General features: G+C 51.1%; 12 protein-coding genes across 12 annotated transcripts; 8 read left to right on the forward strand and 4 right to left on the reverse strand.

The window, feature by feature from the left end:
* Positions 1-7: 7 nt before the first annotated feature.
* AA0111_g5781 (hypothetical protein) lies at positions 8-1009 on the forward strand (the record flags this gene model as incomplete). Its single annotated transcript, XM_028651931.1, has 6 exons — positions 8-16; positions 76-116; positions 199-347; positions 404-555; positions 626-863; positions 921-1009. 6 exons carry the CDS (start codon positions 8-10, stop codon positions 1007-1009), a joined length of 678 nt encoding a protein of 225 aa, XP_028506566.1.
* A 2766-nt stretch (positions 1010-3775) lies between these two features.
* Positions 3776-4861, reverse strand: AA0111_g5782 (hypothetical protein; the record flags this gene model as incomplete). Its single annotated transcript, XM_028651932.1, has 1 exon — positions 3776-4861. One exon carries the CDS (start codon positions 4859-4861, stop codon positions 3776-3778), a length of 1086 nt encoding a protein of 361 aa, XP_028506563.1.
* Positions 4862-5193: 332 nt separating this feature from the next.
* Positions 5194-7007, reverse strand: AA0111_g5783 (hypothetical protein; the record flags this gene model as incomplete). The annotated part of the gene is made up of 2 exons (XM_028651933.1): positions 5194-6753; positions 6801-7007. 2 exons carry the CDS (start codon positions 7005-7007, stop codon positions 5194-5196), a joined length of 1767 nt encoding a protein of 588 aa, XP_028506564.1.
* A 461-nt stretch (positions 7008-7468) lies between these two features.
* Positions 7469-8626, forward strand: AA0111_g5784 (Mannan polymerase complexes subunit; the record flags this gene model as incomplete). Its single annotated transcript, XM_028651934.1, has 2 exons — positions 7469-8551; positions 8606-8626. The coding sequence occupies 2 exons, from the start codon at positions 7469-7471 to the stop codon at positions 8624-8626; spliced, it is 1104 nt and encodes a 367-aa protein (XP_028506569.1).
* A 728-nt stretch (positions 8627-9354) lies between these two features.
* Positions 9355-10202, forward strand: AA0111_g5785 (hypothetical protein; the record flags this gene model as incomplete). Its single annotated transcript, XM_028651935.1, has 2 exons — positions 9355-9769; positions 9841-10202. The coding sequence occupies 2 exons, from the start codon at positions 9355-9357 to the stop codon at positions 10200-10202; spliced, it is 777 nt and encodes a 258-aa protein (XP_028506570.1).
* Positions 10203-10443: 241 nt separating this feature from the next.
* AA0111_g5786 (ATP-dependent RNA helicase) lies at positions 10444-11981 on the reverse strand (the record flags this gene model as incomplete). The annotated part of the gene is made up of 3 exons (XM_028651936.1): positions 10444-10725; positions 10777-11698; positions 11743-11981. 3 exons carry the CDS (start codon positions 11979-11981, stop codon positions 10444-10446), a joined length of 1443 nt encoding a protein of 480 aa, XP_028506567.1.
* A 624-nt stretch (positions 11982-12605) lies between these two features.
* Positions 12606-15091, forward strand: AA0111_g5787 (hypothetical protein; the record flags this gene model as incomplete). Its single annotated transcript, XM_028651937.1, has 5 exons — positions 12606-12647; positions 12700-12726; positions 12827-13011; positions 13061-14622; positions 14688-15091. 5 exons carry the CDS (start codon positions 12606-12608, stop codon positions 15089-15091), a joined length of 2220 nt encoding a protein of 739 aa, XP_028506568.1.
* Positions 15092-16991: 1900 nt separating this feature from the next.
* Positions 16992-18406, forward strand: AA0111_g5788 (hypothetical protein; the record flags this gene model as incomplete). The annotated part of the gene is made up of 2 exons (XM_028651938.1): positions 16992-17934; positions 17982-18406. 2 exons carry the CDS (start codon positions 16992-16994, stop codon positions 18404-18406), a joined length of 1368 nt encoding a protein of 455 aa, XP_028506571.1.
* Positions 18407-19451: 1045 nt separating this feature from the next.
* AA0111_g5789 (hypothetical protein) lies at positions 19452-21226 on the reverse strand (the record flags this gene model as incomplete). Its single annotated transcript, XM_028651939.1, has 2 exons — positions 19452-21012; positions 21186-21226. The coding sequence occupies 2 exons, from the start codon at positions 21224-21226 to the stop codon at positions 19452-19454; spliced, it is 1602 nt and encodes a 533-aa protein (XP_028506572.1).
* Positions 21227-22700: 1474 nt separating this feature from the next.
* On the forward strand, positions 22701-23731 carry AA0111_g5790 (hypothetical protein; the record flags this gene model as incomplete). The annotated part of the gene is made up of 4 exons (XM_028651941.1): positions 22701-22850; positions 23026-23274; positions 23323-23628; positions 23678-23731. The coding sequence occupies 4 exons, from the start codon at positions 22701-22703 to the stop codon at positions 23729-23731; spliced, it is 759 nt and encodes a 252-aa protein (XP_028506377.1).
* A 1279-nt stretch (positions 23732-25010) lies between these two features.
* AA0111_g5791 (hypothetical protein) lies at positions 25011-25691 on the forward strand (the record flags this gene model as incomplete). The annotated part of the gene is made up of 1 exon (XM_028651942.1): positions 25011-25691. The coding sequence occupies one exon, from the start codon at positions 25011-25013 to the stop codon at positions 25689-25691; it is 681 nt and encodes a 226-aa protein (XP_028506376.1).
* A 391-nt stretch (positions 25692-26082) lies between these two features.
* Positions 26083-27023, forward strand: AA0111_g5792 (hypothetical protein; the record flags this gene model as incomplete). Its single annotated transcript, XM_028651943.1, has 2 exons — positions 26083-26139; positions 26223-27023. 2 exons carry the CDS (start codon positions 26083-26085, stop codon positions 27021-27023), a joined length of 858 nt encoding a protein of 285 aa, XP_028506379.1.
* Positions 27024-27047: the final 24 nt, after the last annotated feature.

A 27047-nucleotide genomic window follows, 5' to 3' on the forward strand; every position in this document is an offset into this window, starting at 1 on the left:
AAACAAGATGCCTGACGTAAGTTGCAACCTAGAGATACGCCCAAAGCCATCGCAGAGATAGTAACATTCGCGCAGGTCAAGCGATGGGTCAAGCTCGTCACCCACCAGAAGCCCATGTACGTACACTTCGCGCGCAATCGCATGCGCCTGTCCAGACCACGCGTCTACATGCCATCAGTCGCTAATACGCACCCACAGCGCGGAGCCTTCGCCCGTTGAGGGCTACCCCATGCGATCATGGAGCATAGAGATCTGGCTGCTAGATGACCAGGGCAACGAGGTCATGCCTAACGTCTTCGAGAAGGCTGTTTACAATCTGCATCCTTCATTCGAGAAGAACAAGCACAGTGAGCGCGCCGCATAATGCGCCGTTTGTGAGACGTCTTACTAACAAGTCGAAAAGTCATCAAGAAGCCGCCGTTCCGCATCGACGAGAAGGGTTGGGGTGAATTCGACATGACCATCGTCCTGACCGCCATTGGCAAGGGCGGCGACCACACGCTCGACCACGACCTAAACTTCCAGGCAGAACGCTACGAGGCCAAGCACCAAGTCGTATGTCCCACAACAACCATACAAGTTTACCTTTCCCTACCCGAGAAAACGCTAACCCTCTTGATTGTAGACTTTCCGTAACCCCAAGCCCGAGCTACTCGCCCTCCTCGCAGAGTCCGGCCCCGCCGAAGCAAACGGAATGCGCAACAAGGACCAGGCCAAGAAGAAGAACCGAAGGGACAAGAACGTGGACATGGAGAAGCTTGCCGATGGTCTGCAGAAGCTGGGCGAGGATGATCTTCTACACGTCGTCACCCTGGTACACGACAACAAGACTAGCGAGACGTACACCAAGAACGACGTTGAGAGTACGTTTGCAGTCTTCGACACTAACATGCAAGGGATTGTGCTAACAGATTGAACAGACGGCGAGTTCCATGTCGACCTCTATACTCTACCCGATTCCCTTGTCAAGATGCTCTGGGACTTCACGGCGAGCAAGGTCGAATTATAGAGTGGTTTGATCGCTGCTTGATGGTGTTCCGTCTTTCTGTCGATCTCGACCATTCCCGATATCACGTTCGCATTTCACACAACCCTTTCCCAGCATAGCTATGCTAGAGGTGCCGTAGCAACACCATGGTTGCTTCGGTCCTTGCGTTGGAGGATTGTGTGTTCTATGCGAATCAACGTCCAACGATATATCCCCACCATGTTTTTTGTTCTTCTCGTGTTCATGAGCCTCGGAGTTTACAGGGCAAAAGCTGGGTGTGGCTATTGCATGCATGAATAGCAAATCTTTTGGATCGATTGGCGCTGGATGAGGGTTACAGGCTTATTATAGGTGGTGGAACTATGCATGGGAGATGAATGAGGGTACCTAATTCTTGATCTTTCTCTTCTTCATGTTTTTCTTCTGTTTTTTTGTTTGTTTCTGTGACTACCTTTATTGATGCTGTGTACGAATCACCATGTGGATTCCGTCACTTCAATGGAGTCCGACTACGACCCAGGACAAAATGCCTGAGCATCTCAACACCACTAGCACATCGACGTGTGCTATCTCCAAGGGTGTCAAACGTGGGTGTTTATGTGTTCTTGCCACTCAATTTCGTTCCAAAGCAGTGTTTTGGAGATCAGACAGCTGTTGTTACATCCTAAATCATCACAGCAGGCTTTCAAAAGGCTTTCAGCGGGATTGAAGTACTACGCATTACTTCGGAGTGGACCCAAGACTGATGTTCCCTCTACCGTCCGTCGTCGATCTCATAGCTTTCAGGCTTCCAGTCTCGGGCGTAGATGGTGACATTCAAGATGCGGTGAGGAGGAGTTCAGATGCGTGTGTCCTCGAAAGCGAACATGACTTTTCTTTTGTCCTGGCAAGGATCCATATATCCTGGAAGACGATGTTTTTGGTAGTACGAATAGTACTGCTAGGCGGGATGGAGAAGACATGGTCACCATCTTGATCGTTGTTGACTTTCGATTCGCACATAGTTTGTGGTCATTGACAATTTGAAATGCAGGAGAGCGACTTCGTCGCACGGAAATTACGAGGTTTGTTTGCGTGTTTTGATGCCCCTCCGCACGCCATGTGATCAGCGTTGTTATCTTTTGGTAAACAGAAAAGAACCAGGGATCATGATGTCGAAGAGAGAAGAAGAAGCAGTCTCCCACTCCAGAATTTATACATCAATCCGGCTGGTTTCTCACGACATAGGTATGCTCGCCGGACCTTTTGGAGCACACTCGTCTATCCTCACGTCATAAGATTTTCAGTTTCAACTTCCCAAGTGCAGCAAAGCTTCTCAGACATTCTTCTCCTTCTTCTTAATTTTTTTTTGACAGGACAGAGATGAGCAGCACCCCGTAGCCATGATGTGCGACTATTACGATATGAAGAAGCTATTCTGTATATGACGAGATTGCTGGCATGTTTTGCGAGTCTGTACGGGAGACCACATACGTTGTGGTTGGACAATCTTTGGTCATGGCTTTCTGCTAGGAGTTTTTTCGTATAGAAGGAGGTGGTGAAATTTTGAGGAAGAAAGAGAAAGGCAGTAACATTTTTCCGCGTTTCTGGACTCTCTGCCATAGTTTCTTTGAATACTACTTTTAGGAAGAATATTAAAAGGTAGCGTGAAGCAAGGAACTTGGAGAGAGTAGGAGGACTTTTATAGTTCATGAAGCGAGGTATGGCTATGGTTTAGATCTTTCAAGCATACAGTCGTTCTTTCAAAACTCAGGTAGTTGTGCGGAGATGTCCTCAGTCGCCAGTGTTTGTGGTTTTATTAACCGCAAAGGGTACATCCTTGAATGTGGAACCTATCAGGCCGTGGGACATGAATATATGCCCAGGCTTTTTCGAATCCATGAGAACGACGAATTTTTTTGTGGAAGATCTGCAGCAGGAATGATTGTAGGAAAATGGACCGAGAAGACATAGACGGGGTCTATGTATCGACCCAAGCGCCAAGTCGAAGTACTACAGTTTCAAGATGACACTCGTGTAAAGCTCGCTGCTAGCCATGGACACGGAGCCAACGAGTTCTTGAGTCCTGTGTATTCGAAATCTCAATGTATAGCAGCTCCGATTTCCATCCACAAATGACCATACAAGAAAGGCCTTGAGATTTCATCAACCTAAGGAATGGCAATTTTGGAAAAGATGTAACCGTCTTGTGCAAACCGGAGAAACCGACATCGTTTTAGGGCCGGAGTTTCTCGGATACGGTTAGGAGCGACGAAAACTTCCATGGAACCTTGTAAGACTGTTTTGCGACTGCTCAGCCATATAATCATCCAGGTTTTGTTTCGAGACTCTGCACGAACACCGACATAAGGCGTATCAATGCCACTTTTCGAACCGACACCAACATCTCTTCGTCTTCTGCGTCTTTTTTTATATGAAAAGAAGAAGGTGATGTAAAGTAGAAGAGAAAGGGTAGGTAGTAGTGCGCTCCATTATTTATATGTATTGAGCATGTGAGGGATAAGTTGAAGCAAGACGAGACGGGCTCTGCATGCTCGTCAGTACAGACGTAAAGATATGCGTGCCTCCAGCTTGCTACCGCCATGCTACCTTTGCCTCTCAAACAGCATGCTCATTGGCTTGCGTAATTGCGCCTGCATTCTTCTTCCAATCCGTACACCACATCCTCACACCCGCCTCCTTCCATCCCTCAGACTTCTACTCTCCTGATCGTCTGCCGTCTCGTACAGCAAGTCAGGACCACTTCTCTTCTCCATTCTGCTCTCCCTTTCACCGTTGCCATCACCATCATCCACCATAACTACCACCGCCTGTAAGCCACTGCTCCACTGTCAGTGCAAGCCCCTCTTTCTTACTCTTCTTCTCTGAAACCTTCTGCCGCAGCCTCAACAACTTAGCCTTGCTAGTCTCCCCACTAACTGGTTTTTTCCGCACAACCCAGCTGCGCGATGGGTACTGGACGACGTTGATCACGGCATGCCTTACCCGTCGCACGCGCAGCCGCTCTTCTTTTGTGATTCGTGGCAAGCTGGTGACAGATTTGCGGTGTGCGCGCTTACGCTGACGGATCCGAGTTTTGATCATGTTGACCTCCTTTTTAAGATGTTGGATACCTAGCTGCCATGTGCGGGAGTTTCTGCGCGCATACGCCAATAAATCCACGGGCGAGGTGCCAGGACCGATAGGCATCAGATCAGCATCACGGCCCCATCGTCGTATGAAGCGCCAAGAACTCTGTCGTTTACGCTGTTGAATGGTAGCCATGATGGTCCTTGCTTCCTCTGTCAGATGTAAAATTTCTCGGATTGCGTAACCCAGCGTCTGGTTCAGAGCTTGCGGCGTTGCCAGTTTTGAGACAGGCATTCTGCGAATCTTCGGTCTGTACTGCTGAATGGCGGCCAAGACGGCTCTGGCTTCCTCGGTCAGGCGGGAGACTTCTAGAACTCCAGATTGAACTCTCCTGTTGATCTCAATGGATATAGTCGTGCCCAAGGAAAGGAATCTGCGGATAGGTACTCCGGTAGTCTTAGATGACACTGGCCGAACCTTCTTTTCTTTCTCGGCCTTGATCTCTTTTCTGAGTTTTGGTTCGGGCCCCGGAGCCTTCCCAGCCTTCGTCTCTTCTCTCTTCGAGGCACTTCCTGCAAGGCTTTGTCTTTCTGATTTTCCTCTCTTCTTGGAGGAGATCCTCCTTACGGGCGTATGATAGTTGTTTCCCAAGACAAAATTAGCCTCTTCCACCAGGTTTGCTGCTTCAACCATGATAGCCCTGAACCTCATAATCGTTAACCGAACATGCCGACGTCGAATCGTTATCATGATCTCCCTGTGTTTCATCTTGTTTTTATCGAAGGACTTCTCAAACCTCCGCATTATGGCTTTCGCTGTTCGGACCCTGAGTCGACCGGTGGTAGCATGTCCTTCTATCTTGAGTTTGCGAACTAATTCTGAGACAGCTAGTCTTGGAGGTGATCGTGATTGCCTACTGACAGTAACGGTGGTGGACAACCTGCGCCTACTGAAGAGAGTTTGGGGAATTGAAGTATGTTGGAAGTCACGCTTCTGATGAGATGAGAATAAACTGGCTATATGCATAGTTGGCCGACTGTTAGCTGAGTATGGCGGATTGACGGACGGCTCAGATTTCAGTATATTTGACTTATGGAACGGCTACTTGAATTATCAGAATACATTAGAAGGAGAAGCTAGTCAATGACAGGCTCACCTACGTCCTTCTTCTGAATCCCCTCTTTCTTAGTATACTTTATCCCAGCATCCACTTTTGTACGTGTGTAGGTTGACGCGGAGAGGCGGGAGAAGGGAACGTCGATCGTAGTAACATTGACTGTGACGTCCTTGTCGCTATTGACGTGGGAGTGCCGCGTGAGTGTCATCGGCCCTTCGGTCAGCGCACCAAAGCCATGGTGGACATGTATTTTCTTTGTTGGGCGTGGACGGTGTTGCCAGGACTCTCCAGGAACTGAGTCAATAGTGCTAGGGATAGTGCCTAGCTCCCAACCCCAATGACGTTTGGGAACAACACTTGCAAGCCTGCGGGTATTAGTCTCCTGAGCTATCTTTTCAAGGTCTGATTTTGGCGAGATAAAAAATTGTATCGAGTCTCCGTCTCGTACCACTGGCGTAAGGGTCGACTCAAAATCTTCCGGATCATTGATTGTGTTAGGAAGATCGTCGCGCTTTGATGGCTCGGCAGCTTCATTGGCCGGAACGGGATCCAGTGACAATAGACCAGCTTTCTTTCCCCATCCGCCTCCGCCACTCAAGACCCGATGGAGACGTGCTCCTTCTGTAATCGCCTTGGACACGAGGGTATTCCATAGAGGTGGATTGCTGCGCCACAAACGTTCCCACGAATCTTCCTGTTTAGAGAGCGTATCTTCGCTTTCCATTGGCAAGCTAGAGAGGAGCTCATCTGTTCTAGCAGCAATGACGGTTCTCAGTTCTCTGGGGATCACGAGTGCCCAAGCCACTGTTGCTTGCGCTGGCTGTCCCCGCGATCTGAAAAAACGAGGAACGACATTTTCAAGTTCCGAGGAGGCCTGCATAGCTTTACCTTCCGGCCCAATAATCCCGCGGATGATGTTTCCCATGCACCCTTCAACCAAGCGCGGCATTGTTAGCGGGATCAGGGGTACGTTGAGAACGGGAGGGAGTGTTGCACGATGTCCTACTTGCTCAATCAGACGGATGCCGTGATGGGAAACGTTCCTCTTGGACTCCAGAATCAACCCTTGACCCTCACCGAAATTCTTCCAAGTCGAGAGGATCATAGTCGATGGCATGCCCGTCTGAAAAACAGTATTCGAGAGAGGTAATCGTAGTGTATCTTGATAGGTGGTGTCGTTGAAGACATGTTGCGCAAATATGAAATCGATGGCACCTTTGTCTGACGGCGAAAGACTCTGGGATGACACAGAGTCAGCAGGCGTAAGCAATACGTAAGTCATTCCCTCGAGCCCAGTTCCAGCAGTAGGTGGCTCGGTGGCACGTCGCGATAGCTCTTCGTCTCGGTCTCCGTGCTTGAATCTACGGATGGGAAGCTTGTCTACGACGGCACACAAGGCATCTACACGGAAATCTTTTTCGTAGCTCGTGTTGTAGTATATTTTCTTGAGAGCTTCATGGAGGAAGTCATCGTCGAGTAAGTGTTGCGCATAAGAAGGCGTGACGAGGAAGACACAGAAGGTCTTTTGGCGTGCTACTCCAGGATTGAAAGCTTTGATATGGTCTATGAATTCATGTGGCTGGGAGGTTGTTAGGGTGTATCAACAAATCGACTTGATGCTCTTACTTGACTCTCAAGGGACCTTGGCACGATTGTGCCGCAGTGCAGGAAATGCAATGGTGATGGAGATACATGAGGTTGTGATGGAGATGTAAAGGGAAGAGGTTTGGAGCCTCTCCATGTATTAGATGTGCTGGATGAAAAGCGCAGAGTGCGAGTGGCGGCAGCGGCACGCCTCAGGACTGGCCATTGTCGGGCGACCAGTAGAAGCATTTGTCGAGGCTCAATTGACCATAGTGAAGGGTGGAGATGGGGTTGAAGATGTGCAGATGGTCATGACGCACGACCGAAGGCTAGCAGATGGCACTAGCAGACATGCCTGCAGGCGCTGGAGAGGAGATGAGTACGTAAGCAGAGAGCCGCATCTCGCGACATTGGCCGTAGTAACATTTGAAGCACTCCTGTCACCTGCTAGCCCACGCATTGAGCCTGTCGAAGCAGCCGTGTCGATACCCGCTGGGAGCCAAAAGGACGCCCGAGACCCGCCTTCGTGTCCGTATACGCCGCTGACGCTTTTTGGTGCGCCGGCCAGGCCACGTCTCGCACACCTCCTTGCGCCGAACCACGCCCGCAACCTCACCACCATCTGCCCTTGTTTCTTCTGATGCGCCCTTCATAGGCCCCTACCATCCTGGCAGCCGCGGTTCGCCTTCCTTCCTAGTCGTCCACCCACAATGTCACGCTCGTTTCGACGCTCGAATCCCATTACCATAATCCTTGCCGGCATCCTCTGCATTGGCTTCTTCGTTTTCTTCTTCTCTGGCACCGATGTGCCGTCAATCACCAGAAAAGGAGGGGGCGAGGTAGCCTCCAACCCACTCTCTCCACCATCGCTACCGTTCCGCAAGTCCAAAGCGAACGCTCCACAGGCCGCGCCGCCCGTCGTGCACTACTACATGAACAATGTGACCAACACGCGCACGCCAATCGAGAACGAAGAGACGGTCCTCATCCTCACACCGCTGGCAAAGTTCTACCAGGAGTACTGGGACAACCTCCTCAAGCTCAGCTACCCACATAACCTCATCTCTCTGGGCTTCATAATACCAAAGACAAAGGAGGGCAATGCCGCATACGCTGCGTTGCAGGCACAAGTCACCAAGACACAGACAGGATCCAAGAAGAACCGCTTCTCCGCCATCACTATCCTCCGTCAGGACACCGAGTCCCCACTCCAGTCGCAAAGCGAGTCCGAGCGTCACAAGATGGAGAATCAGAAGGCACGACGGGCGGCTATGGCCAAGGCGCGCAACTCGCTCCTCTTCACAACCCTGGGCCCCACAACCTCGTGGGTTCTGTGGATGGATGCCGACATCGTCGAGACCCCGCCTACCCTGATCCAAGATCTCGCCGACTACGACGTGCCCATCATTGTCCCCAACTGCTTCCAGCGATACTACAACGAAGAAAAGAAGGCTATGGATATTCGGGAATACGATTTCAACAACTGGATCGACAGTCCCACAGCAAAGGATCTTGCTTCTAAGATGGGCAAAGATGATATTCTGTTGGAAGGTTATGCCGAGATGGCTACCTACCGCAGCCTCATGGCTAAGATGCACGATACGTCTGCGGACCCCAAGGCCAAGATCAAGCTCGATGGTGTAGGTGGTGCCACTCTGCTTGTCAAGGCAGAGGTACACCGAGACGGCGCCATGTTCCCGCCCTTCGCCTTCTACCACCTCATCGAGACTGAGGGTTTCGCCAAGATGGCGAACCGATTGAACTGGGAAAGTTTCGGATTGCCAAACTACCTTGTAAGTCATTCTTCAGCATGCTTTCTCGGTACTGCTTGCTAACTTTTATCCCAGGTGTACCACTACAACGAGTAAGAGGACTGGAGGCGATGTACAATTTATTTGCAAGCTGCTTCCTTTGGCGGTCTTGGGGCGGCGTTGAGAGGGACACACTACTGCTACATTGTTGTTATCATGAGCGCTGCATGTACGAAATAGTCATGTATCAGAGGTATAGAAGGCTTGCTGGCAAGAGATTCCTAGGTATACCAGCAACATCCTTGAATTGGAATATGAAAGTCTGCACTACAACAGTTTGCACCTTCCCTTCATCCAAGAATAAAGCAGTATGATGCGCAGTATCCAGACTGTTCCAAAAAGCTTAGCTTCAATTATGTGGGCTGCGGAACACGCTTCGTTTCTATAGGCTGGTCGCGAATGCGGGTCTTGCGTGACTTTCAAGCACGATCACGCTACGTCCATCTTGAGCTCTAACATGCCTGATCCAGAGTATCTGCAAGCATTCAAGGGTTAAGTGCATCATGCATAGATATGCGACATGTACGCAGACGACCATGATCACCCCCGCGGGGACCGGCTCATCGCGTGCGACCGATACTCGCCCGAGTCCACCTCGGTGCGGAATGACGTCTCCTACACCATTCACTTGACCCTACCGTAACAATACCCAGGACTTCGTCTATACGGGTTCACCGGAATAATACAAACATCGCACAGATACTAGTACACAGTTCAGAAAAGAGCAGGGAAGCATGGCAGACATAAGCGGACCCCGTAAACGCGGTACCGACCGCAGCGACACCATGTCACCGCGAACGCTCAGCGCCGACGAAACCTCTCCCATAGTCACAAGCTCGCAATCCCACAACAACCAGGACTACAAATCCATATCGCCTGATATGCGTGCGCGCGACCACTCCTCCACCACGAAAGCCGCAAACCCATCTCAAGATCCGAATGGCGCATCTTCCATACCTCAAGAATACGCGGTTACAGAACATGGTGCACGACAAGAAGGCACGGCAGGTAACTTGCAACCAGCGACCGACCAGAGACGATCAAAAGGTCATACCACCACGGAGCGCGCAAGAAGCGCAGAGAGAGAAGCGGCAGCGGTAGAACGACGGGAAAAGGGTTGGTGGAGCGGGTTCTGGGAAAAGTACGGCAGCGTGGAACTGGACAACAAGGGTAGTGTTGCGAGAGACCATTTGGCCTTGGGTAAGCATATCTCTCCATTCTCTCCACCTACATAGAAGCGTAAGGATGCCGGTACTAACAATACTCGACAGAACGCACTTTCTTAGCCTGGCTCCGAACCTCCCTTTCTTTCGCCAGCATCGGCATAGCAATAACGCAACTCTTCCGCCTAAACACATCCCTATCAAACTCCCCAGATGCATCCCACACGTCCTCTCCACAAGCCAAACTGCGGCACTTGGGAAAGCCGCTCGGCGCAACCTTTATTGGTATTTCCATCTTGATGCTTTTGATAGGTTTCCATCGGTACTTTGAGGCCCAGCATTATGTTATACGGGGCAAATTTCCTGCATCAAGGGGGAGCATTATTATAGTTAGTGCGATAGCGGGCGCGCTGATAGCCAGTTCGCTCATCATCATAGTGGTTACGGCGCCGGGGGCGTTTGAGAGTTGAGGAATCGAGATGATAACGAAGAGAAAGACTTAGTTTATCTTGTTGCTAAGCTTGGGTATCTTTGATTCATTTCCATCGTACGTGGTTCTTCTATCTTTTCAGAGAGGTCAACGGCTGCGTTGTTGCCTCTGCCATATGCTTGCTATCGTCCAGAAGCCTGGTTTCCCCCAATTGATCATCTACGAACGATGTTCTAGACGCCTTGGAGACATCCTGCTCTTACTTAGATAGTCCAATGTTTCTATCCAGTGATCGCCTTCGTCATCTCCTCCGTGGTCTTGCCCGCTCGCGATGACTTGATGATCTTTTGAATCATATCCTCGACAGCGTCCCAGTCCGATGTGTCGATAGGGTGTAGATCGGTCTTGAAATAGTTTGCGATGAAGTTCAGTTGCGACCAGCTGTCCTTGTCGTGGACAAAGGTGAGGGCGACACCGACACGTCCGAAACGACCGGTACGACCAATACGGTGGAGGTATGTCTCGGGGTCTGCATCCCTTCCGTTTGCCATGGTTGGAACGTCCTAGTAGAATGTTAGCATGTCTTAGATACGTCTTCCTTGAATACAACTTACGTAGTTGATGACCATGGTGACGGACTGCACGTCGATACCACGAGCAAGGACGTTGGTGGTGATGAGCACCTTGGCCTCTCCGGAGCGGAACTGGTCGATAACGCGATCACGGTCAGCACCTTCGAGTGCACCACTCAATTGTGCGACCTTATGGCCTTCAGCGACCATGCGCTGCTCGAGCTCCTCAGCCGTCCTTCGGGTCCTGACGAAAATGATGGAAGATGCTTGTGTCATCAGACCATAGAACTTGAGCAATGTGGCGTACTTGTCGTTGTCCTTGTCAATATCGATGTAAAGTTGCTTGATACCCTCAATGGTCAACTCTTCGTGAGCTAAAGTAAGCGTGTTCGCATTCGGTGCGAAGCGCTTAGCGAAACCGATGACATTGGGCGGGAAGGTGGCGGAGAAGAGGACTGTCTGAATGTCCTTGTTCAGAAGTGATTTGACACGAGTACATTGCTCGCCCATGCCCTGCTGGTCCAGCATGTTGTCGGCCTCATCCAAGACCAAAATCTTGATGCTCTCTTTGTTGATGAGACGCCGCCTCAGCATATCCTGAACAGTGCCGGGAGTGCCAACGAGAATTTGGGCGTCGAATTGTTGTCCCCTTCGTGAGGGGTCGGGAATAGCAGCCATAGTCGTGAGGCCTTCCATAAATTGACCCATGTGTGTAATGACTCCGAGAATTTGGCGAGCGAGTTCTCGACTAGGCGCGAGCGCCAACGCTTGCGGCCGAGGGTTGGACAAGTCGACACGGGAGAGGATGTTGAGTGAGAAGGCGGCGGTCTTGCCAGTTCCCGACTGCGACTGGGCGATCATGTTGGTAGGCGGCTCCATCAGGAGCAGAGGCAAAGCTTTCTCCTGAACTTTGGAAGGCTTGCTGAAGTTCATGTTGCGAATGCCCTTCAGAAGTTCCTGGGAGCTGTTCTCATTAGCTCGGCCGGTTTGTGAGAGCGTGTGCCTTACAGATTTAGCTCCTCGAACGACTTGACGGAGTACAGCGGGTTGTTAGGGTCCGCCTGCAAGTCGGCAAGCTTGACCTCAACCTTGAACTCGGGTTCAGCCAAGGCAGAGCCATTTCCTGGTGGACCGCTGCCGTCGGCCTGAGCTTGTTCGAGTGAGCTCTCTTGGGCTTCTTGGGCTTCTTGCGCAGGAGCCGCCTCGACGGGCTCTTGCTTGATGGGCGTCTCCTCAGTTGTCGACATGGTAGGCGATTGCGGGTCGCGTTGCAGGCGGTGAAGTTGGGGAAGCTGCAACCTTGGAGACAGTCGCGGTGGTTTGCTGAGTAGAGCGGCTTGCTGTGGATACAAAGGTGAGGCTCGCTCGAAATGGAATGGTGTCGTGTGGGGTGAGGTGATAGCTGTGTTGTTGCAGTTACCAAGAACGCGTTGGAAATTGTGAGAGCTCCAGATGTCGACTTTGGCGGGGCTGTGGCGCTAGCCGGGTTTAGTGCGCGAGCCGCATGAACAGGCCCCGAGCATGTGTGCAGGCGCGACCGAGTGAAAGCGCTCCATAGCCCTGTTCCTGCATGCCATTGTAGTCGTCTGGCACGACTATTCACAACACCACATAATAGAACAAGAGCAGAAGAATCCCAGGATCCAACGTCACCGGCCCAAGATCCCGGCCTTCCCTCCTCGGCACGCACCGCCTCGTTACCATTCCTCCTGCCCCACTAATTGGGCAGCCGGTAACCAAGACACCTGGTATACTCCGCGTAACCCTTCCCGCCCTCGCCCTCGCCCTCGCCCCAGCAGTCCTCCCCCCTCTATGTCTGGGGTCCTAGTCCCCTCTCTCCAAGTGCTCGACCCATAAATATCATAGGAATCATGGAGGTCGACATTGCGCCCCAGTTCGGCGCTGAACTAAAGGTATGCGGAGTTGGAGCGGCACCACCGAGCATGCGCTGACGGATAATCACAGGATGGCTTCAAGACAGTCAACGCTTGGGTACGTCATACACGTTTCCTATGGGTTTCCGAGTGACCCTTGTATAGGCGCTGTTGGCTACGTCTGTTGCGCTTCACGTTACTGATGTACGCGATTGCAGGTTTCCGGTGGCATCTCCTGGCTCGACGACATCCAAGCATTCTACCGCGAACGAAGCGCGATAGAGAAGGAATACTCGGCAAAACTCAGCGCGCTCGCGAAGAAATACTATGAAAAGAAGGCGAAGAAGCAGAGCAGTCTGAGCGTTGGTGACACGCCTACCGTTACTCCAGGCTCGCTCGAGAGGTACGACTCCTGTCGCATGACTTTAGGCCTTCCTGACACATCCTTGCAGCGCTTCCATGACTACATGGGGTGTCCAATTGAGCACCCTCGAATCGCGCGCCGCCGAACACGAACAATTCGCTGGCGCTCTCATCACCCAGCTTGCTGACCCCTTGAAGGTCCTTGGTACACGGACCGAAGAGTTGCGCAAGTTGCACGGAGACTATGCTGCCAAGCTGGAGAAGGAGCGCGACAACCAATATGGTGAGTTGCGCAAACAAAAGGGTAAATACGATAGCGTTTGCCAGGAGGTTGAGAGCCGGCGCAAAAAGGTTGATGGCGCATTTGACCACGGCAAAGCCAAGGCACGTAATGCTTTCGAACAGCAACAGATCGAGATGCGTAACGTCAAGAACACCTATCTCATCAGTATCAACGTGACCAACAAGCAAAAGGAGATGTACTACCACGAGTACGTGCCTGAGCTGCTCGATAGCCTCCAGGATCTTTCGGAGACGCGAGTCAATAAGCTAAATACTATATGGTCACTCGCTGCACAGATCGAAACTCAGACACTCACGCGAAGCACCGAGTATCTGAAGCACCTCTCCGGCGAGATTCCGCGCAACAACCCTCTGCTCGACTCGATGATGTTCCTACGGCACAACGCTGGTTCGTTCCAAGAGCCTGGCGACTTTCAATTCGAGCCCAGCCCGGTTTGGCTAGACGATAATAGTATCGCCGTCGACGAGCCTGCAACGATCTTCCTGCGCAACGTTCTCACCAAATCAAAAACATCCTTGGGGGAATATAAACGAGAACTTGACAAGAAGCGCAAAGAAGTTGAGAATGCCAAGGCGGTACGGCAGAAGATAAGAGATGGCAAGGACAAAAGAGACGAGGTGGATATTGTTCGCGCTGTTTTTGCTATACAGGAACAGATGCATGAGGTGGAACGTCAGAAGGTGAATGCGGAAGTGGAAGTCTCAACAATCACCTCAGTCGTCGGTGACTTGAGTATCGGCGCAAGGAACCACAACTTCAAGTCGCAGACGTTCAAGATACCTACAAACTGTGATCTATGTGGAGATCGGATATGGGGTCTATCAGCAAAAGGATATGACTGTCAAGATTGCGGCTATACGTGCCATAGCAAGTGCGAGATGAAGGTACCTGCCGACTGTCCTGGTGAACAGTCCAAGGTAGAAAAGAAGAAATTGAAGGAAGAGCGGCAAAAGGCTGCACACACAGTGACAGCAACAAACGGCACTGCGACGAGCTCTAATGCGGACATGCCCCGACTGGGAAGAAGCGACACGGTGAACTCCATGAACACCCTCAGCTCCGGCTATTCGGCGACTGCGCACCGGTCCATATCCGGAGGTATGTCGCCCACTGTCGAGGAGACTCCTCCACCACCAGAGAAGAAGGCGCCCATAGTGCCGGGTGCTAGGAAGAACCGATTGGTTGCACCACCACCTACACAATATGTCAAAAACGACGAGGATGTTCCTCCACTCCCACCCAAGTCTGCAGAAGCCAGGGGTAGAATGCTATACGCTTATCAAGAGAATGGGGAGGGCGAACTGACTGTTGCGGATGGCACGGACGTTGCCATTCTAGAACCTGATGGTATGTCATTAGATGTCTCCGACGTCCTAGGGGTTATCAACCGATTCACTAACACATTGCCACAGACGGTTCCGGATGGATGAAAGTTCGTGCTGGCGTCAAGGAAGGTCTTGTTCCAGCAGCGTATGTTGAGATGACGGTGGCAACGCCACCAACCACGGCCTCTACATTCTCTTCAACAAGGCCGGACTCGACGTACTCTGCATCGTCAGCATCAACCACTAACTTCACTGCGGCTGCCGCTCCCGGTAAGAAGAAGGGTCCCGCCGTTGCGCCAAAGCGTGGCGCAAAGAAGCTGAAGTACGTGGAAGCCTTGTATGAATACACAGCGCAAAGCGACGTAGAACATTCCATGTCAGAAGGAGATCGTTTTGTTCTTATCAACATGGAGGCTGGCGACGGCTGGGCAGACGTTGAGAAGGATGGCATAGTACGTAGTGTACCAGCCAACTATATTCAGCAAGTCTAGGTCACTTGTCTGGCAGCAGTTCGAGAGATGAGCTTCTTCTGATTGGATAATTCATTGTACTCACGGCGCAGTTGGTGCTGGAAAGGAGCCGTTTGCATGGAGAGGTATCGCCAGAGTCTGTACATACCTGAAGCAACCATTCTTACCAAAGTCTTTGCCGTAGGTCCATGAAACACATGTCGATAACGGTGTCGCAGTCACGAAACATGGCTGGTCATGTTGTGGCACCATATTAGCTCTGCGTGCTAAAGAGCATGTGGGGCTCCAATGATGAGCGCACAACTATCTCATCTCGTCACATCGCTTCCTCCAACATTCATTCATCAACACCATCACATATCGTCGCATCGACATCGTGTCTTACCGCAGGTCTCATGATCGTATTGTACCTGATACAGACTGCTGCGCCTGCGCCCGTCACACTCGACAACAGGGCTGCATGGAGCACGAGCTCCGGGTAATTCGCGCGCTACAACGTCGCTTCCACGATGGATGCTGTGTGGTCGTATGAATCCCAAGTACTGACGTTCGTGAAAGAAGGCAGGGGCTGTTACGTATGCTGCCGCGCAGACATCACTATGCATCGAGTTGAATCCAAGCCAACGCGCTACTTCACGAGGTCAGTCATTATTCGCCCAGGTTACGCAAATTATCGTGAGTGTACATACATTCTGCATATCTCAAGAATCAATACGACAGTAACATCGGGGAATTAGTACTACACTAGAAGGCGTCGAAAAAAGCCATCGAATACCTATAGCAGGGCAAGCGCTGTAGTCAAGGGCTTGCTGAGGCTGTCCCTGGTACGCTAGAAACGTCATTTAGAAATTTCTTGTCCTTCACGCGTTTCTAGCTTTCTCTCTACACGGTAAATCTACTCGTGCAATATGAACGCAAATAGCTATTTGCGGTCTAGCGGAAATTCGGCATTGCACGACACGTCGGTAGGAAGAACCGGTTCATGCGTGAACCGAAGCCGTGTTCAGATCGAAACATTCTTAGGAACTCAGTGTCCCCTAGTCGATCGATGCCATGCTGTTATGGACGAAATGTTCTTCGTGTATGGTTTCAAGGTTATTTACCTCTGTAGGTCGACCAAGGAGGTGCACTGTCGTCTCCCTCGTACACGTACGTACGTGATACAGGCTGATAGTCTGCTTGGAGAGCACCTCCCTAGGTAGGTACCTATGCCACGCAGTTGTGCCACTAGCCAGAACGGTAGTATCAGTTAGCCGTCCTTGAAATTGGTAATCTCTCGCTGGTTGTTACTTTTCCTCTTCATGCCATTGAATTGATCGTCGTCTTCATGTTCACTCCTTTCACGTTGTATCTGATTCAAGATATCTCTAAGTTGTGTATGCACTCTTTCTGGTCATACCCAATGCTCTTTCCACTTTGAGTGACCGGCATTCGCCCATTCTTTTGACACTCTAGAACCCAGCAGGCGCATAGCCATCTCATCGCTCCTGTGCAAACGAAGCAGCCACGCTAGCGAGCCCCCGTCTTGGCGTCACAGTACAAACAACCCTCACCTCACTCTCGCTCTTGTGCCCTCGTACTATCTTCGTGGACTTTCCGTAAGCCAAACTTGACCCATCCGCCTTCACGCTTCACCGGTCATTCTTCCGTGCCTCCACCCAGAGTTGTATCTCCATTTCACTCATTAGACACTACCAGTATACTACTCCGCCACTCTCTCGTGCACTCCACGGCGCAGCGAACACCAGAAAGAGCCAAAAAAGCATCTCGATATTCAAGCATCTGTCAAAAGCGTTCAGCAAGTACTTATTTGTACGGAAATAACAAGTCAGTCGCTCTTCCACCTTGCTCTCTGCTACGCTGACTGCGATGGGACAAGTTGTCAGTGACATCCAGAAAAAGTGTCTTGCAAAAGCCTACCATGAAGATCCAGTATATAGTTACTGCTACTGCGCTTGTTGCAGTCACCGCGGCTAAGCCGCACCACTTGCACCGTCGCGTCCACGCCCATGGTCCGGCCAAGCGTGGCACTATCTTCGTACCTGCGGCAGTGGAGACAGAGATCGTGTACTGGCTCGATGATCACGAGATATCAGAGGAAGAAGTCAACCAGGGTATTACCAACGGCACTTTGATGTGGGGAAACGATGGTGTTTTGTCGACATCAACTAGCAGTCCTGTTGCATTGCCTACTCCGCCTCCAGCCTCCGATCATGAGATTCAGGTTCCCAAGCCAACACCAGGACCTACTCCCGAGAAGCCTGTGGACGAGCTCAAGCCTGTCGCACCCGAACCTCAGAAGCCTGCACCACCAGAGACGCCACCCATCAACCCTGCACCAAGCCCTTCCCAGGATACGCCGCCTGTACAGCAGTCGGGCGCTTCGTTGAGGCCCTGGGCAGACATGGTCGATAATGATGGTCACTGTGCGGAGTGCGACAGGAAATTCCCGGACGGCACGATCCTTTGTACAGAGTTCCCTTACGGCTATGGCGCTTTACCTACAGCTCAAGAAGGCTTGGGAGGCTGGTCGGGTATCCAAGATCCCCAATATGCCGGAGCAGATGGCTTCGATGACATTACTACCGTCCCAAAGGGGTCGTGTTCAGACGGCACTTGCTGCACGACTGGTAGCTTCTGTTCCTATGGTTGCCCTAACCCCTACCTCAAAGCTTCATTCCCCTCTATCCAAGGTAGAACAGGTCAGAGCGTCGGTGGCTTGTATTGCAACAAAGACGGGTTTCTGGAGATGGCCGACGGCAAAATCGCAGACACGCTATGCGTGCAAGGATCACAGCATATGGGCGTGAAGGTGCAAAACAAGCTGTCAAAATCCGTCTCTTTCTGCCGCACAGATTATCCAGGTATGACATCTGCTCACAAACCCTAGATAATCACTCACGTACAGTAGGCACTGAGTCCATGACTTTCCCAGTCACTGTCGGCCCTGGAGAGACTGGCTTCCTAGCCAACCCTGATCAGCAGAAATACTTTTTCTGGCAAGGTAAGAAAACATCGGCTCAGTACTACGTCAATAAACAGGGTGTACCAGAAAGTGAGGCTTGCACTTGGGGTACACCGATGGGGGGTAAGGGTAACTGGGCACCCGCAGTCTTCGGAACATCCTTCGACGATGGTCCAGCGAACGAGGGCTTCTCCAGCATAAAGCAGAACGAACTATGCAAGCAAGAGCGACTCGGTTACGATATCACTTTCGTTGGTGATGGTGTTGTCTCTCCTTGCAGGTACAAGAGCGCGACAAACCAGTGGTGTGAAGGCGACACATGTTGGGAAGACCCGGATCGGGGCTGCACTGTATGCCCTACTGTAGTGTGATCTGAGAAGAAAAAGTGCTAATAAGAACAGGCCGGGATTAAACATGGCGATCTCATGGTTGTACTATCGGACGGGTAGTATACCCGCCCCCCGTCTAGTGTTACGTTCATGTACCTCACTGTCGACTCGCCTTTCATGTTGTGATCGTACTAGATCTCTGGCTCTTACGACATTGTTTGCACCATCTACCACTCCCACGTCAGCCTATTTCAGCAGGCTCATGTATCACCGGTCAATTATTTTACAATGTCGAAGGCCCGGCGGACTGCGGCAACGATCTCGACGGAACTTTTGGAGGAGGTTTCGGTTTTCTTGAACCGAATTACCAACTAGCTTTCTTCGGATATGCAGATAGTTTTCTCTTCTGTTAGCAATGGTACTGAGATCTCTACGAGTATTGTTCCTTGAACGGGTTGGTGATGGATCATCTTTTCGTATTCAATTCCCGGGAAGAGCCCTTCTCCTCGTACAGTTCACTTCAACTCGTGGATGGAATGGTACAGCATGACATCTCGCAATCATAGAGTGAGAACAATAATACAAGGAAGAATTCCATTAAGCTTATGAGCAGCATGAAGACCAAATCTCACTTCACTATGCTATCCGCCCGATGCGGGGGTATCGTACGAACACACCGACGGAAAAACTCATACAGTTCATACACTAACTTCCTTATATGCCAGAAAACTCTCTCTTACCACGCTGAAACAGGCTCCTACCCTCCCATGCCCATACAAAAGTATCTAACCCATAGCTGCGCTGTGGGTGACGCTGAACATATACAAAATGAAGAAGATAGAAGATGCAGCATATGACGAAGTGAACACTGCCTCATTGTTGTGATCACACAACGAGTTGTGCCGGCGGAGTTGTCATGGTAAAAGGTTGAACGCCTGTCGCCTGTATCGCTTCTTGAAGTGTACAAGGTGGGCATAATTCTGGTGTATATCCCGGTAAGCTTCGCGCAATCGCGCTTCGCTTTCATGTGAGGCAAAATGATCGTCATTGACCAAGGCAGGAAAAAACGGTTTAGTGGCTAAGTGTCTCAGCTCGGATCTGGATTGAAGTTGAGAAAATCCGTTGGGTCGTTCATGTTGAGCGCGAGGCTTGTGTCGAAACTGAGGAACGGATCATGTTCCGCTGCTGTTCCAGTGTCATCGAGAGATTCACCGGTGTGACCGCCATGTGTAAGACAACCAACACATGCGCAGCCATCGCCACATTGGCAAGTACCAGACGCGTCTGAGCAGCTTGGCAAGGTCATTTCGTTCCAGAAGTAGGATGATGGCGATAGCGTCACTGTATCTTCATCTTTGGTATCGCTGGGACTACTGGCTGCGGGTGAATCCATGGCGTCACTTGGTTTCCGCGTTTTTGTATCACCTGGCGCCGGCATGGGAGGTCTGTTGTAACTAAGGCTGCTCGAAGTCGAGAATTGAGCCTGCTGTGGTTGGCTTGGTGAAGGAGTTAGTTGTTGTGGCCAGTTCCCGGGCAATGCCATTGGTACCTGCACCATATTTGGCATATCCATGCTTTGCTGAAAGCTCATTTGCGTTGGTGTAGGTGTTGTTAAGCCCTGCTGCATTGCGTTGAAACTCATGTTGGCTTCCGCTCCGTATCCGGGTTGATGTGGGTATGTAGGCATGTCGTAGAGAGGTGGCGCCATGCCTCCGAACCCGCCGTTGTATTGAAAATGGGCCATGATCCGGACATACTCCATCATCGTAGCGTTATTGGGATGGGCTGCGCATCCAAAGCAGCTACATGACTCTCCACAGTGACAATTGTGTTCAGGGACGTGTTGCCCAATTTGGGGACTGGCGACAGACGGAGACATCGAATTGTTCGTGACTGGGCTCATAGACACAGAGTTCTGCCGATGGTAGGCTGCAGCCGCATGATTGTAGATTGGAGTGCCAAGGCCGAAAGGGTTCGACGCAGCTGATGGTGTTTGTGGATGAAAGTTCTGGTACTGTGGAACCACTGCTTGGGCGGGAAACTGGAACTGGTGTCCCACGTGTTGATAACCGTGTGATTGGCTGTTCACAGGCGCATCTTCTTGTTTGCGTGATGAGCAACAAGACTTCTTTTGAACTGGCGGCTCTACAACTGGCTTCGGCTTGCTGCCACAGCACCCTCCTTCTTGGACCGGCGATAGGACTGGCTTTGGCTTGCAACAACTTGAGACGGGCTCATTCTGTGCAGGGAGAAGACGTGGCGTTGAGCTCGCACTTGACGGAAGTGATGCTCCATTGCTATTGCTTGTTTCGGAGGGTGTGTACGTGACGGATGAGGTTTCGGTTTTGGCGTCGAAGCCAGCCTGGATAGCCTTCTCGAGGTTGTAAGGGGTGGGCGCAGCCGATTTACGCCTACTCTTCGTAATCCGACTGTTTCCTGCAACGGTAGCTGTGGGCGGAGCTCGTTCTGACGGACAAGCACATTCTGACGTTTTGGGAATCGTGTAGTTGATAACAACACGCTCGCAACTACAGGATCCAGTGGGATGTGGACAGCTACTCAGCGGCCGACCAGGCTTCCGGACCTCAACCAGCACTCGATCTCGGTGATCGCATTTCGACGAGCGATGACCGCGAATGCACGGACCGCTAATCAATGTCAGTCAAAGTATATGGCGAATAGACACCCTGGACAGTGCAATGCAAGTCGCAGTCGCTAAAGAATTTTCCGGATAGGTGCAGTTTGCGCGCAACAAATGGTAGAGAGGATATAGTAAAATAAGACAGGATGAGGGGTGGAACAAACAGATGAGAGAACCTACCAGGCGACCTTCTTGCGCTCTCCGTTGACTTCGGCCCACATGATGCGGGGCTATTATGAGGTCGAAATAACTTGCTCAATCTACGGCATGTAACCACCAAATACGCCGTGTATCGGGGACGAAATAAGACTGCTGGTGAGAAAGAGCTTATGTCCAAGCTTACTGTACACCGCGCACGTGAAAGTATTGCAGAGGGGTACAGTGGCGTGCAGCGCAGAAAATGGGGTGGCAAGGTCCTGGGCTAGACGTATGACCCTCGCCGCATGGGAAAGTAGCCTACAGGTTCGGGAGTGGTCCGACGTGGGTGTCCAAAAGAGAAGGTAGACTCGGCCCTCGGCTTGGCCTAAGTGAGCTGTGAAGGGTCCAGCTCCAGGCGGGTGGAGCGTTGATAACCCTGAGATTTGGCGCCGGCTTTCCGCAGTGTCGGTGATAATACTGTATCAGCACAGGCGTTGATTGATGCAATAGCAATCCTGAGCTCGGAACGGATGAAGGGTGGATCGAATGTCCGGGGGGACGTCGGACATGCACACGGTTAAAGTGGCGGGGTCTACAATCGAGAGCCAGCGGAATCAGGCGCTGGTTTCACTGGATTATCCCCCAGGATACGGTCTGGAGAATTGATGACTTGACAGGGCTCAGCGGTTGGTGGGACGTGCAAATATCCAGTTCAATACCGCGAGAAAACGCAGATGTCACACCTCCCCACTAGACTGATGAATGACTCGGGACTTAAGGCGTCAAAGGCGTGGGATCTGCTGGTCGGCACTCGAAGGTTTGTCGTGAACTGAATGGATGCGATGTTTGGCGGAGGGTTGGATTAGGCTTAGTCCCTTAGCGTTGAGCAAGTTTCTTACTAAGCGGGTTTAGTCGCTTCGAAACGGCACAAGTAGAAAGGTGACAATCGAGAAATAGACAGCAAGGATTGTGTCCTCAATAGGAGGGATAAGTGAAGGAGGTGTCGCGATATAAGAGGTATGCGCGATGCGAATAAAGCGAACGCGATCCACGAAGAGCAGCACCTGCGCCGGCGTGTTTTGTGGTCAGAAGAACCGTGGAAACGACGCTGCGGCCGCCGGGTATATCATTGGGGCGTGGGGAATCTTGCGCCGGCTGGACCCTGCTTGGCTTGGGCTCGCTTCAGGCATGTGAGTACCGCGATAATTCGATCAGTGTGGGCGCGATTGGTAGGCCGGGTATCATTGAGTTACTTCGCTCTGAGGCCACCTGAGGCACTCCCACGCCATAGGGCTGGTGCAACGCCCACTGCTACAGCCCAACAAGGGAGCTGTAGACCCTGCTATAGTCACAGGGTACTGTTTGGCCAGCCCTCTGACTTCGTTGATGACGACGGTCCGCTGTTTCGAAGATGGAGTTTATCTGGAACGCGACTTGGACAGGCATAGCGGTGGCTGGTTAACCGGGCACGTGCCATCCGTGGTGGCTCCGCTCTTTGAAACACCCAAAATACAGTCTTCGCCAAGGCCATAACTTCATCACAACTTGCCTTCCGCCATGTCGTCAGAAGCCGGTGAAGAGGGTTTGGACCTGTTCCAAGAGCCTGCTGATTTCTATGAACCAGAAAAGCAGGCAACCTTCGCGACTCATCAGTTGCTTTCCGGCAAAGGGCTCACTGTTCGATTGGTCGGTCATAATCCTTTGTGGGTAAGTTATGCACTTGACTAGCGACATGACGAAACACAATATGGAACTTCCTGACGTCCTATGCGTTGGTTTCCAACCTTCTGGAGCTTTTATAGAAGGACCGTAGAAGCGATTCGGCACTCATCTGACTTCTGACGGTCATGCACTATCTCAGCATACTCACTGACGTATTCAGGGACATTTTCTATGGAACGCGGGGCGAACCATATCCGACTACCTGGAAGAGCATGCAGACAAACTCGTAAAAGATCGAACGGTACTTGAGCTTGGCGCTGGAGCGGGACTTCCAAGCCTTGTCTGTGCTCTCAACGGTGCCGCTCAAACGGTCGTCACGGACTATCCTGATGCCGAGTTGGTCGAGAATTTACAGTACAATGTTGACCACTGCGAACTGTTGTCTAAGCCTCCCAAAATTGTGGCGGAGGTTTGTGACTGTGCTCAACATTGGCGGACGTCACTAATATGCGCACAGGGATATCTCTGGGGTGCACCTACCGATGACTTGATGAAGTATCTGCCTGATAGTTCAGGCTTCGATGTTCTCATTCTTGCCGACCTTCTTTTCAACCACTCGGAGCATACCAAACTCATCAAGACTGTGCAGCTGACTCTCAAGAAGTCACCGGCATCCCGAGCATACGTCTTCTTTACACCATATCGCCCATGGTTGTACGAGAAGGACATGGCTTTCTTCGACCTAGCTAAAGAATCGGGATTCACCGTCACTAAGACGTTCGAAAAAGTCATGGAGAAGGTTATGTTCGAGGAAGATCCAGGGGTGAGGCTCTCCTAATGATTTATCTTGAGGCGTCACTGACCGAACCTAGGATGAACTTCTTCGCCGGACTGTCTTCGGCTACGAGCTGACCTGGGATGCTTAACACCTGATTCTCTCAGCAACAGCAAGCAGGTCGGGATAACATTCATATATCTGAGTACACTCTATAGTACCGCCCGCCACGAGCGGATAGAAGTTTTCCAGTCAGTGGAGTCTTCTACACAATCGCGCTATCTCGCTTTGAGACCAGATCAAGCTTTCGGCAGCTACGCAAGTGGATGTTGTCTTGTTGCGCTTCAGACGAAAACCTTCACTAAACGCATGAACATGGGTCCTTGCAATACAGTCGGTGCATTGCGCAATCATCTTGCGGTTGATCCTGATTCCGCTCCCTCGTTGGCACCTTCCACCATAAGTGGCGATTTACAAACATAGCATTTGTCCAGCGTTCATGTGTGCGCAATAGACAATGGATCGCGAGATACAACACTTTTTGTACCAGAATCTCAACAAGATACTGATACAATATGTCACCCCTAGCTTCATAATTCCAAACAGGATGTTGGAAAGCGTCAACAGGGGCACCAAGCGAGCTGCCGCTATGTACCAGCAACGCAAGCGCATTCTCCACGAACCAGTGAACGCTTCGCGAGTAAAGCGCTTCCGGCGGGCCACTAAGATCATTGGCCGCTCTATTTCCGAGAAAGCCAAGGGTTCTTATATGCTAGCGAAGCTACCTTCCTTGCTTACAAGGGTGTAAGCTGCCTTTGTGTACGAAGTTCTTTTTGTCACACTTGGGGTATCCCGTGAGATATGCGTGGGATATCTATTGTTCCCTGCCTGTGGCCTCTATATTCTGCCATCTCGTTCCGAGGAGTCTTCTCTCTACAGAATATTGTGTACATACTCCGTTACAGCGTCCGTGTTCTATCACATGTCGTACGGTCTATGATGATGTTCTGTTTCACAACGAGTATTATGCTCGCCCTCTTCGCCATTGACTCCTTCTATGTAATAAGCGACCATGTTTTCATACAGTGTCCCAAACACCGGCACTTGGTTTGATGTAGCCTCAGGGGGGTTACTTCTAATATAGATCATCATCTACATTTCGACGGTCTAGCCTCACCGTGATTCTCAGGCCCCTCAAGATAGATAATCTTATTGAGATGTCCACACTTGAGTCGCAGGTGGTATCCCTTAGCCTAGGAGGTCATTTTAGATGCCAGTTTCGTATCGATCTAACAACACCAGAGTCCTCCACTTGCTCTTCCCCGACTTCTGAAGCGATTGCTTCCAACTATCCGCCAGGTTCAGCTGATCTGACAGACAGCGTGGAAGTAGACGTACCACTCTAGTTTCTAGCGCTTATGAAACAAATTATGGGTGAAATGCCGTCTACGGGCGAACGTCGCCTCCTAGAACATCTCCTTTGGAAACCGGTTACCATTGCTGATGTCGAGGTTCTTGTCCCTGCATTCATCAAGAGCGCCGTAGTCATTGATCAGCTGGTTGTGAACATTGGCTACTTTAGTGCACTAGGACTCATTCCGTCTCGTTCGCTCGAGCGCATGCTCATACATCTCTTTCCTGTTGGTGATGATCAAAATTACTTGTACGAAACAACAAAGGCTCGTATTGAGTTTGAATGCCAGCGCCGCCAACACTTGGAGTACATCGACAGTCAAAAGCGCGTCGGGCCTTGTGGGCAACTCGATAGAGTGATCAATAGAGTCCAGCATTTTGCGACAGGTGTCGACTTCTCTCGTTCGCGACTGCACAATGGCCCAGGTCTGACGGATCGGAAGCATCCTAAGGTCCGGTTGCCGCAAAATGACACGCGACTGGCCAGCGCAATGTCCAGCCTCCTGGCTTCGGAAATGAACACTGAGCCGGAACAAGATTTTATGTGGGGGCAGAGCAAAGCCATCTTTGACTCTCTATCTGGCGGAAAGCAGAAGGGGAAGATTGTCGTGAGCCTCCCACCCAAAGAACCAGCGGCTATGGCTCAAACTACTATACACACTTTTGCCATCCGAAAGGTGGACGGATCATCACTGTGACCGCAAAACAACAAGTTTCGATACAAGAATCGACTCTGGAGTGATACAGCATGTAGCTTCGATCGGTTCTAAGATGTTGTTCATACTGGTAGTGCTTGCCTGCGGTGCTGGGTACAACAAGGATTTCTTCTGTCTTGGTTCAGTTCTATGAAATATATCATCAAATACCTTTCATTCATCAAACACTTCACAAAACAGAGGGTGATGAGTGATCTACAGAACATTGTGAGGTTGAACTGTTTGCGGGGACTAGCGCTATCGATAGAGCTTATCCATTGCCGAGGTACCTGGACACTTCACGACTCTCCCAATGCCGACCATGACGATGCCGTACAGACCACCATGATACCCTCATAGCGATTTTTGACAACTCTGTCAACATACACACATTATGACATCTTCAACTAAGCCCCCGAAGGCTATTCTTTTCGACATTGGTGGAGTAGTCGTACGTAATTCCTCAACACGACCCACGCCGCCCTTCAGCACCACACACGACCAGACGAACGTAGCTAACGTTTTCATCCACAGGTCATAAGTCCTTTCCAAGCGATCCTCGACTATGAAATCGAGAACAAGATCCCCATCGGCTACGTAAACTACGCGATCCAAAAAGGACCTCACGATACGGGCGCATGGCAACTCATCGAGCGCGGCGAAGTTGAACTTAATGACGACTGGTTCGCATCCTTTAAGAAACAGTTGATGCGACCAGAGGTCTGGTCACAATTCCTCCAGAAGCTTGCGCAACAGGAGAGCGTCGGTGGCGGGCAGGCAATCGAGGGCGGGAATCCGCAGGTACCGGACATTGATGCGAAGACGTTGTTCTGGCGTATGATGAAGATCAGTCGGGCACCAGATCCGTACATGTATCCTGCGCTACGAAAGCTAGGCGAGAGCGGGAAATTCGTTTTGGGCGCATTCAGCAACAACGTTACGTTCCCTACGGGCATCCTCGACGAGGAAGGGAAGCTCTTCACGAAAGAGCTTGTCCACCCACCAGCTCCAAACCCTTACGCGAACGACTCCACAGACATTACGACGTGTTTCGACATCTTCCTTGGTTCGGCGGCCGTGGGTGTCAGAAAGCCAGATCCGGAGGCGTACAAGCTGGCGGTACGTGAGATGGATAAGATTGCGAGGAAGAAGGGAATGGGAGGGGTGACGGAAGGCGACACGCTCTTCTTGGACGATATTGGCATAAATCTTAAATTTGCGAAGAAGACGGGATTGAGAACAATCAAGGTGAACCTGGGTAGGACCAAGGATGCCGTAAAGGAGCTGGAAGAGGCAGTTGGCCTTCCGTTGTTGGATGATAAAGCTAAGCTTTAAAGATTTACTTGGATTTCATCACTG

This window comes from Alternaria arborescens (genome assembly GCF_004154835.1).
Source record: "Alternaria arborescens strain FERA 675 chromosome Unknown contig_12, whole genome shotgun sequence".
In the NCBI taxonomy this organism is placed as follows: Eukaryota; Fungi; Ascomycota; class Dothideomycetes; order Pleosporales; family Pleosporaceae; genus Alternaria; species Alternaria arborescens.